This window comes from Arachis hypogaea, chromosome 7 (assembly GCF_003086295.3).
Source record: "Arachis hypogaea cultivar Tifrunner chromosome 7, arahy.Tifrunner.gnm2.J5K5, whole genome shotgun sequence".
Taxonomy (NCBI): Eukaryota; Viridiplantae; Streptophyta; class Magnoliopsida; order Fabales; family Fabaceae; genus Arachis; species Arachis hypogaea.
This window is the reverse complement of record NC_092042.1, coordinates 10690773-10701954: the sequence shown is the minus strand read 5'-3', so window position 1 is coordinate 10701954 and position 11182 is coordinate 10690773. Positions and strand designations below refer to the sequence as shown.

Genomic DNA, 11182 nt, shown 5'->3' with positions numbered 1-11182 from the left:
CTCCGACTTCCGCTGCTAGGGTTAAGCCCCCTATAAGGGCTTCATATTCTGCCTGGTTGTTCGAGATGGGAAATTCGAATCTGACCGACTGCTCGTATACAACTCCAACCGGGCTTTCCAGGATGATCCCGGCACCTCCAAACGTCTGGTTGGAGGCTCCGTCCACGTGGAGCTTCCACCGTGTACTCGCTTCTTCGGTTGGATCCCCTGTTACTTCTACTAGGAAATCTGCCATCGCCTGCGCCTTGATGGCTTGCCGGGGTTCGTATTGTATATCATACTGGGAGAGTTCGATGGACCAAGTCATCATTCTTCCCGCCAGATCGGGTTTTTGAAGTACTTGCCGGATCCCTTGGTCCGTTCTCACGACAACTTGGTGACTCTGGAAGTACTGCTTTAACCTTCGTGAGGAAGTCAAGAGTGCTAGGGCTAGTTTTTCCAACTTGCTGTACCTTAATTCTGCCCCTTGCAAGGCCCTGCTTATGAAATAGACTGGCTGTTGAGCTTTCCCTTCTTCCCGCACCAGAACTGCAGCCAGGGCTTCTCCTGTTATGGCGAGGTACAGGTATAGTGGTTCCCCGTCCTTTGGCTTCCCGAGGACGGGTGGTGCCGCCAGGATTTTCTTGAAGTGCCGAAAGGCCTCCTCACATGCGGGTGTCCACTCAAACGCCATCCCTTTCTTCATGAGGTTAAAGAATGGCAGGGCCTTTGTTGCCGATGCCCCGAGAAACCGGGATAATGAGGTCAACCGCCTCGCCAACCTTTGGACGTCCTTGATACAACCCGGGCTCTTCATCTGGAGTATCGCTTGGCACTTCTCCGGGTTAGCTTCTACCCCTCTCTGAGTTCATGAATCCCAGGAACTTGCCGGCTTCCATGGCGAAGGCACACTTGAGGGGATTCAGCCTCATGCCGTGTTGCTGGAGAGACATGAATACCTTTCCCAGATCCTTTATGAGGTCGTCAGGTTGCGTTGTTTTTGCAAGGATGTCGTCGACATAGACTTCCACTGTCTTGCCTATCAGATCGTGGAAAATCTTCCTCATAAGCCTTTGGTATGTCGCCCCCGCATTTTTCAGACCGAATGGCATCACCTTGTAACAGAAGGTTCCTCCTGGCGTTATGAACGCCGTTTTGTCTTCGTTTGGACGGTGCATCGGTATCTGGTTATAACCGGAGTAGGCATCCATGAAGCTTAGATAACGGTAGCCCGCCGCAGCGTCGACGAGTGCGTCTATGTTGGGGAGGGGGAAACAATCCTTAGGGCATGCCTTGTTAAGGTCAGAGTAGTCTACGCACATTCTCTACTTGCCATTGTGTTTTTTCACTAGGACTACATTCGAGAGCCACGTCGAGTAGTCCACTTCTCGTATGAAACCTGCTTCTAGAAGGCTGGCCGTTTGCCTGGCCACCTCCTCCGCCCTCTCTGTCGACATCTTTCTCCTCCGTTGCGCTATTGGGCGTGCTTCCGACCTGACAGCCAGATGGTGTGACATGATTTTTGGGTCTATGCCTGGCATGTCGGCAGGTGTCCAGGCGAACAAATCCCTGTTGGCCCTTATCATTTCGACCAAGGACTCCTTTAACTCAAGTGGCAGGTTCTTGTTGATGAACGTGAACTTCTCTTCCGTGTCGCCGATCACGAATTTTTCCAGATCCCCTTCTGGTTCTGGTCTAGGTTTGTCGTCTACTCTGGCGTCCAGGTCGGCTAGGAACACTCCGGATGCCTCTCTGGATTTCCTTCTCAGGGATAGGCTGGCATTGTCGCATGCGACTGCCGTCTCGAGATCCCCTCTTATGGACCCTATGGATCCGTCGTCGGTAACGAACTTCATGACTAGCAGCTTAGTGTTGATTATCGCTTCAACATCGTTTATCGTCTTCCTTCCCAAGATGATATTATAGGCGGTGGATTCTCGGAGGATTACGAACTCGGCCATCGCCGATCTTCGACCTTGGGCTTGCCCTACCGAGATCGGTAGGGATATTACTCCGTCAGGTTTGATGAAGTGGTCGCCCAACCCAATGACCCCATGCTGGTGAGTCGTCAGGTCGGCGTCCTTTAGCCCTAGTGCGTCAAACACGTTGCGGAACATGATGTTTGAATCAGCTCCTGTGTCGACAAGGATGCGTTTGACGAGACCGGTTCCCACTCTGGCCGTAATGACCATGGGGGGTTTTCCGGGGCGTCGTTGAACCATTGATCTTCCGGGCCGAAAGAAATGGAGGGAGGCTTCTTAGAGTTTCGCACCAGCGGGGAGGAGATCGTCAAGACCTTAGCATCTTTCTTGTGTGCCGATCGAGATTTTGGCGCGCGTTTTTGGCTGTCACCACGTTTATCACAGTAAGGCCGTGGTCCCTTTCTTCTGGCTCTTGTCACCGTTTCGCCGAGTGGGTTTTGCCTTCTTCGTCTTGGTCGCGGTAACGCCTCCTCGGTTCTCTGATAAGATGAGAGAATGCTGCTAGTTTACCTTCTCTTATCGCTTGTTCGAGTGCATCCTTCAGGTCGAAACAGTCCTGCGTTTGGTGGCCATAACCCTTGTGGTAGTCACAATAGAGGTTCTTGTTTCCTCCCGTATGGTCCTTGAGTGGTCGGGGCTTCGGCAGAATTCCCTTCTCAGCTATTTGCTGATAGACTTCCATGATGGGGAGAGTGAGTGGGGTGTAGTTAGCGAATTTTCCGACCCGAGGGAACGGCCTGGGTGCCTTGTTTGGTGCCTCTTCCCTGGCTTGTTCCTTTGCTCTTTCTCCGTTACCCTGTTGCCGAGCTTGGTTGTAGCCGGACTGCCGTTTATTGGCAGCCACGACTCGGCTGACTTCCTCGTCATTTATATACTCCTTGGCTACCGTCTGGATCTCGTGCATCGTCCAAACTGGTTTCGTGGTAAGGTGACTCCTCGGCCCTGGTCCCCAGGACCCGGCACAACGTCCATTAAGGGAATTCCCCACAGACGGCGCCATGTTAGGTGGTCGGTTTCTGGACAGGTCGGGTGATGATTGATGGGAGCGAGGATTCCTCAATCGCGGTTGTGTCGGGCTCCGGTTTGCCGTGAAGTCGAGCACTTGTCGTGAGAGAAAAAAAGGGGGGGTGCCACCTGCAAAGACACTCCGACGATCTAGTCAGTCAATGCGCAGGCGGAGAAATGTTAGGTGAAAAGGTGACGTACCTCGAGGGAAGGGCAGGTCCTTCCCTATTTATATCGTGTCAGAGGTGGGCCCTACGAGGACAGGCCCACCTTCCTCGAAGCTTCCTCACAGCTGTAGCAGGGAGCTGTCAGGGACGCGTGTCCGGGTCGCGCTGTGAACCGTTTGCATCCGACCGTTCGGGTCGGGTCGTCATCGGGTCGAGTTGACCCGCGAGTCACTTGGGCTGGGCCGTAACATAATTTAAGTAAATATTTGAGTAATACTATTTATATGCTAAGACTAACTATTAAAATTAGTCATTATATATTTATGTAATTTAATTTATTTTTATTGTATATTTTATATTTTAATACGTATTTTATATTAATAATTAATTTTGATATCTACGGTTGTATAATTGCGGGGACTCTGAAATTTGTTCGTTATTAACGTGTATAATGGGGAGTTATATATAGGTTTAATTACTCTGTTGATTCCTATAGTTTTGCAAAATTTTTAATTAGGTCTTCATACTTTTTTTCCTTTCAATTACTTTTGGGAGGCTATATTTTGTATTTATACTATGTATATATGTATATAGGTTTTCCTATGTACATATTTTATGTTTGCCCTCCTAAAGGTTGAATTGGAGAAACAGGTGTTTATTTTATAGTTTGAATTATATATATATATATATATATATATATATATATATATATATATATATATATATATATATATATATATATATATATATATATACTCTGGCCAGCCTTAGCTTCGCAAGTCGAGTCTAGAGCTTGATATCTTTATTTTTTGAACTTTGATCTATATATTATGTTTTAGCCTTCTTTTGAGCTTACCTATCCATTTTACGATTATCCATGTGAGTGTGAAACAATTTTCTGTTTTCACTTTGTTTAGCTTATTCTTCAAGACTCCTATATATAATTTCTTTCAACTAGATTTATATAAGTATTTTCTTTTAAAGGTCGTCATACTTCGCCACCTCTGCTTTATAACTTAAGCGTAAGGCTCTGTGTGGTAGGGTGTTACATTACCTGTTTGCATTTGTACACTATACGACAAAAAAGAGGGGGGATGAAGGTTATAGCAGAAGTGAATCACATGAGTTTAAGGGGCAAGATAATCTCTGTAGGAGAGGCGAAGTATAGAAGGGCAACGGGGGGAAGAAAATTGGGGTGCGTAAGGAAGATATAGTAAGAACTGATGTGGAGAGTAGGCAACCTCAAAGAGTACAAAGTTTGGATCATCCTACAAGAGTGGATGAGATGAAGAAGAACACATCCGTTAAGGATCCCTCCGAATGGATGGACAAAGAAGGTTGAAGTTCCAGTAGCAAAAGAGAATTTCGATTGGATGTTGAGGAGTTTAGTAGGAGGAACGACGTGGTCCATTGAATTCAAATCGCTATGGAGAGCAATCAGTAAGAATCTTCCTCAGGTTGTTAAAGTCAGAGAGCTTGGAGCGTACAAAGTGCTATTAGTCTTTGATATTGTAAAGAACGCAGAGGAAGCATTTACTTTCAAAATGAATAGTCTCTTACAATTCTTTCATAGTGTATAGAGATGGGAGGAATCGTAACACAGTGAGACTAGAAGAGTCTGGTTAGAGTGTTATGGAGTGCCTTTACATTTATGGTCAGTGGAGACGTTCAACACGATAGGCAGTCTATAGGGGAAAGTAGTCAAGTGTGATGAAGTGATGAAGTCCGTTTTATCATTCGGTGCTGGTCAAGTTTTAACTAATACTTGTGTATTCGACGTGATTAATGAATGGATCCATATACTTGTAGGCACTAGTAAATTTGATGTTTTTGTCAAGGAGGTGGGACGTAAGATATATGGAGATAAGTGTCTGTTGGAAGATGTACTAGTAAGGCTAACGGGTGAAAGCTCTAATTCACATGATGATGGAATGGTGTCGAAGGTGGCGGTTTGGGATCCGACAGCTGAGCTAGTCAGGACTTGGGCAAAGGATAACATTGTAGAGAAGGGTAGAATGGTAACATTTGACATTTTTTTTGAATGAATGTAATTAAGAATAGTTTACTATGCATCACGTGCAACGGACAACTATTCCATTTGAATTAAAAGGGATTAGGGTGTGGATTGTGGGGCTTTGATGACAATGTGGAATTTAATTTTGGAAGAACGATTACAAAGGAATACATTGAGAGGGGTAGTGGGTCCAAAAAAAGGGACAGTAGTTTGCAAGAAAGGGTTAATACGGGCTTGGCTTTAAAAGAGGAAATTGGTAAGAAAAACAAGTATAAGGCCAAGTATTCATTGGGCCATCAAACTAATGGGCCTAGGAAAGAAGTGGGGACATTTGTGCTCTTTGGAACTCCTCACCTGGGCAGAAGAGGTGCACGCGAGGCATGGCTTGAGCAGCGAATGATGTTTTGCGAGGAGCGGAAGTCATAGGCCTTCAGATGCAGCCAACGACACCCACGACGCGGCTAGGGGCAGCAACCCCCATGACCTGGTGCTGAGGAGAAGTGGTGCAGTATTTTTACAACCCACAAACTAACCGGCAAGTGCACCGGGTCGTACCAAGTAATATCTTATGTGAGTAAGGGTCGATCCCACGAGGATTAATAGATCAAGCAACAATGATTGAGTGATTGGCTTAGTTAGGCAAGCAGAAAATAGTGTTTGGATGTTCAAAAAGCATTAAACAGCAACTCAAAATATCAAAAGAATAGACAAATAATTAAGTTGGGAATAAATTATGGAGAAACAGTTAAGGCTTCAGAGTTATCTATTTTTTCAGATTAATTTTTCTTACTAACTATTTTAATCATACAAGATTTAATTCATGGCAAACTATATGTGACTAGACCCTAATTCCTTAGACCTTCCTAGTCTCCTCTAAAATTCATTAACTGCCAATTCCTTGGTCAATTAATTCCAATTAGAGGGTGATGATCAAATTCCAGTTTATATGCCACAAGAATCCTAATTATCCAAAAATAAGGGGATTATATGTCACGTATCCCGTTAAATACAAACAATTATAAATTCAGGATAATATGTTTTCAAGCTGTTGTTCAAGTAAAGAGCTTTTCCAAGTTTTACAAGAACTCAATTAGAACATGGGTCATACTTCCGTTCCATCCAAATTCATAAAATAAAGAACGAAAATAATTATTGAAATATAAATCAAAACATGAATTAAATTAGAAAGATCAAATGAATCAATCCATACAAATAGACAGAGCTCCTAACCTTAACAATGGAGGATTAGTTGCTCATGGTTCAGAGAAGAAAATAAGGATTCTGGTAAAATGTACAGAGTTTTTATCTGATGGCATCTAAGTTCCTATTTATAACTAATCCTAATAAATTTAAAATCTAATTATCTAAAATTAAAAATAATATCTTTTCCTAAAATAATATTTGAATTTAAATTCAAATTAATTAACAAGTCTTTAGCTGATGGGTGGGGACCACTTGATTTGTCCATTCTGCAGCTTCTAATCTGTGTTTTCTGGACTGGAAATAGGGTCAAAACAGCCCAGAAATCGCCCCTAGCATTTTTCTGCATTTTCTGCACGTGGCGCATGTCATGCGTACGCGTCAGTCACGCATACGCGTCGCCAGTCTTCTTCGCAAGTCACGCGGACACGTCGGTCACGTGTACGCGTCGCTGAGCAAATCTTCAAATCACGCGTACGCGTCAGTCACGCGCATGCGTCGCCATGGAAAGCTTCAAATCACGCGTACGCGTCAGTCACGCGTACGCGTCGCTCCTCGCTGCCATCTCCTTTTATTCTTGTGCTGCAGAAACTCCATCAAATTCCATCAAATGCTAGCTAAAATAAACAAAATTAAAAAAGACTCAAAGTAGCATTCATATTGGCTAAAAGATAATTAATTTTTTATTAAACTCAACAAATTAGATGCAAATTCACTAGAAAAATATAGGAAAGATGCTCACTCATCAAGAAGCGTCGTCGTCCGAGTACGGTTGGTGACTCCGAACGATGTCCAAGCTAAGGATCACGGTGGAAGACTTTAACGAAATACTACGGGTAGAGGAAAGGAAAGGTGCAATTAGTTTACCAGCATCTATGGAAGAATTTAAGGATTGGGTACAAGATTTAATTTATAGCTAGTGGATTTACCTCTGAAGGATCAAAAGTTCACATGATTTAGAGGTCAATCTTGTAGTCATATTGACAGGGTTTTTGTCAATTTAGAGTGGCTTGAGGAGTTCCTATATACTTAGTTGAAATGAGGACCTAAAGGTCTATCAGATCACTTCCCGTTGATTGTAGAAGGTACAAGAGTTAGTAGGAGACTAAGACTATTTCAAAGTTTAGCTTCCTAGTTTACACATGAGGGGTTTTTGAGGATGGTGAAGGATGAGCGGAAAAACTTGGGTGATGATCAGTTCACTAATAAGTTGAAGGCCCTGACGGTACCATTGAGAGGATGGCATAAGGATAATTTTAGGGACATGGACAGTAGGATAAAGAAGTTTGAGGAAGGAATCAAGAAGATTGATTATATGGTTAGGGCTGGTTCTTATTACGGAATGGTGGAGGCTCAACAGAAGGCTCTGGTGAGTTATTATGCGAAGTGGTATGTTAAAAAAGAGATTCATTGGAAGCATATGTCTCGATCTTAGCATGCTAGGCATATGGACAAGAATACTAGATACTTTCATAACCTAACATCAGCTAGAAGGAGGAACAACAGAATTGATACTCTGTTAATTAATGGAAGGTTGGTGCGCAACCAAGCTAGAATAAAGGTTGCAATTAGAGAATTTTATAAAGAGTTGTATCGACAGGAATATGCTCCTATGATTGGGTTTCGTGATGGATTGGTAAAGCAAATTGATGATGAAGAGGCAGCAAGATTAGAAGTTCTGCCATCGCTTGAGGAAATTTGAGAGGCAGTCTAGGATTGTGAGTCCACTAAAGCTCCAAGTAGTGATGGATATAATATGAACTTCATTAAGGAATGTTGGGATGATATTGGCTAGGAGTTTACTACAGTAGTATTGGGATTCTTCCAAAGTGCTAAGCTACCAACGGATGCTAATGTAACGTGGGTGGCGCTAGCTCCAAAGTTTGTGGGTGCTAAAGAAATCAAAGATCTTTGGTTGATTAATATGGTTGAGTGTGTGTATAACATGATATCGAAAGTATTAGTGAGAAGAATGAAGTTCGTGATACCTAGATTAGTAGGGGAGACACAATTTGTGATTCTGAAGGGATGAAAAATACATGATGGGCCCTTATTGCATGTGAGACGGTCCAATGGCTGAAGCTACATAAGAAGGAGACGACAATTATCAAGTTAGACTTTCAAAAAGCATATGACAGGGTTGGATGGAGCTCCGTGGATATTGTGTTACAAAAGGTGAGTTTTGGTCTCAGATGGAGGACATGGGTGAAGGAGTGTGTAACAACAGCGTCTATGACAATTTTGATTAATGGGTCACCATTCAAGCCGTTCAGGATAGAGAGAGGTCTTAGATAAGGAGATTCACTGTCTCCTTTTCTATTTGTTCTTGTCGTTGATATATTGCATAGGATGGTGGGTAAGACAGTAAAAAACGAACGCGTTTCTCCACTGATGGTTGACAGGGACAACATAGAGTTATCGCTTCTTCAATTTGAAAATAACACAATCTTATTCTGCCCTTAGAAAATGGAGACAATTATGAATTATAAGAGGCTTCTGTGATATTCTGAGTTGATGACTGGCCTGAGTTAACTTTGATAAGTCAAACTTGATTTTGGTTAATTGTGAGCAGGAATGGGTGACAAATACATATATAGTTTCTTAGGATGTGTGGAAGTTGCTTTACCTGTTAAGTACCTAGAGATTTCTCTAGGTGCAAATCCTCGGTTGGTGAAAACCTGGAAACCAATTATAGACAAGGTGGAGGACAAGCTCAGCTTATGAAAAATGAAGACTCTAAACAAAGCTGGTAAGCTAGTTCTCATTAAATCTGTACTTAATAGCTTACCGGTCTACTACTTAAACTTGTATAAGATGCCAAAGACGGTTGTAGAGAAACTTATTGGGTTATAGAGAGGATTTTTGTGGCGTAAAGAAGATGGGAATAATGGTATACCCCTTGTGAAATGGGAAGTGGTGCAAGCACCGAAAAATTTAGGTGGTTTGGGAGTGGGAGATGCGTTGATCAGAAATATGGTGGTGGTACTTTTCGGAGAAGCATTGTCCACTGTGAAAGAAGATTGTATGTTCTTGTAATAATTTAAATCCCAATGTAATATTGTCAAAACAGACAGTACCTTCAAAAGGTGCTCCGTGAAAAGACATTTGCCAGCTGAATATTAAAGAGCAACAAATAAGAGATAAGATGATCAGTGGGTTGTCTATGAAGGTGGGAGACGGATGATGTATTCATTTTTGGGAAGATGTTTAGTTACAAAGTGGCTCTTTGAAAGAGATTTTTTCAAGGCTCTTCTCTGTTTCAAACCAACAAGGATCTATCATAGAGGACTGTGGGTTCTGGGATAGGTTAGAGTAGATATGGAACTTTCATTGGAGGAGAGATTTATTCAAATGGGAGTTAGATCTTCTCAGTCAACTTCATGACCGGATACGGCCAATTAGATTGTCAACTGGTAGAGAGGATTCAGTTGTATAAAAATTTGACAGGACAGGTATTTTTTTTACTAATTCATTTGTGCAGGTATTGCAGAAAGAGACTCTATCGAAAGACATCACAAATTATAGTTTCACTAATACTATATGGAGAAGATTAGTTCCTCTAAGAGTCAAGCTATTTGCATGATTTGTTCCAATAGGTAGGATCAATACTAAAGAGAGATCTAGTAGACTAAGAATTATTCATCATAGTGATAATATCTGTGTTTTGTATAAAAAAGATATAAAATTTGTGCATCATTTATTTCTTGGCTATGAGTTTACATAGTAGGTGTGGTGTGCTCGGTTGACGTGTGCTGATAGAGTTTGAACTATGTTGGAAACCGTCAAAGAGCCCTTTGAGAGTTGGATTAAAGTGGCAGACAAAAACATTGAGCGAAATAAGTGGCTGATAGGGTTTTCTGTGGTTATTTATAACATTTGGTTGGAACTTAATAGCAAAATTTTTCAGAATTCAGAGACAGGTGTTGAGGAAGTCAAGAATAGGTCGTTTTTGAGTTACAGGGAGTGGAGTGGTGTTGACCCATTTGGTTGTTGATAACAATGTCGGAGATGAGAACGTATTATATCCTATATTTTTACTGTTTATTGTATCATGTTCTTTCGTTGCTCCACCTAGTTGTATTGAGTTTTCTTTGTTTAAAAAAATAATAATAACCCATTTAATTATGTGAGAAAAGAAGTGCAAAGAACCAGTTTTTTTAATAAATAAAAATTTATATTTACTCTTTTAAGTATTTTTTATTTTTTTACTTTTTTTTAATATTTACTGACAATTTCGCAATCAAATTATAGTGCATGCATAAACTGCAAAATAACCTAAAAACACTATAACACAAATGCTACCATCGCAATGGAGGTGGACGTCACTATTGTGCAGCCGTTGGCAATGTAATCATGTGAGAACGCTATAGTGTATGTGCTATGTGCGAAATTGTATGTGAACTTATCACGAAGGATTGCTATATGTATCATATCCTTACAATAAATTTTACCTTTCATCTATTCTTTCTTTTTTCTCTCAAAGACAATTTATCCAAATGGCTAGTGAGTGTTGTTTATCCGAATGCAACAATATCACAAAAAGATGATGGTGCACACATTTTGAATGCAGTGATTTCATTGTTATGTATATTTGGCGATTGCATTCATTGACAGTGCTTAAAAATTTGATTTTGGTTGATATGAGCATGCTTGGAATTAAGTATGTTCAAAAAATCGGTATTGTTGCATTTTTCTTTGATGTTAGAGAATAAGAAGAATTTATTATTTTTGACCATCACTTTTAGCTATCAATCTAATTTTTTTTAGTCTAATAATCCAATAATATACTTTTAATCCACAATTTTAAATATTGATAACTAACTATTAATAAAAAA

The 11182-nt window shown here is 41.4% G+C and overlaps 1 protein-coding gene across 1 annotated transcript; it reads right to left on the bottom strand.

Annotated features, from left to right (window-relative positions):
* Positions 1-1304: 1304 nt before the first annotated feature.
* On the bottom strand, positions 1305-2201 carry LOC140174280 (uncharacterized). The gene has a single exon (XM_072198685.1). The coding sequence runs from the start codon at positions 2199-2201 to the stop codon at positions 1305-1307; it is 897 nt and encodes a 298-aa protein (XP_072054786.1).
* Positions 2202-11182: the final 8981 nt, after the last annotated feature.

Coding starts and splice junctions, on each gene's coding strand:
- LOC140174280 (XM_072198685.1), bottom strand. CDS start 2,201: ATGGTTCAACGACGCCCCGGAAAACCCCCCATGGTCATTACGGCCAGA.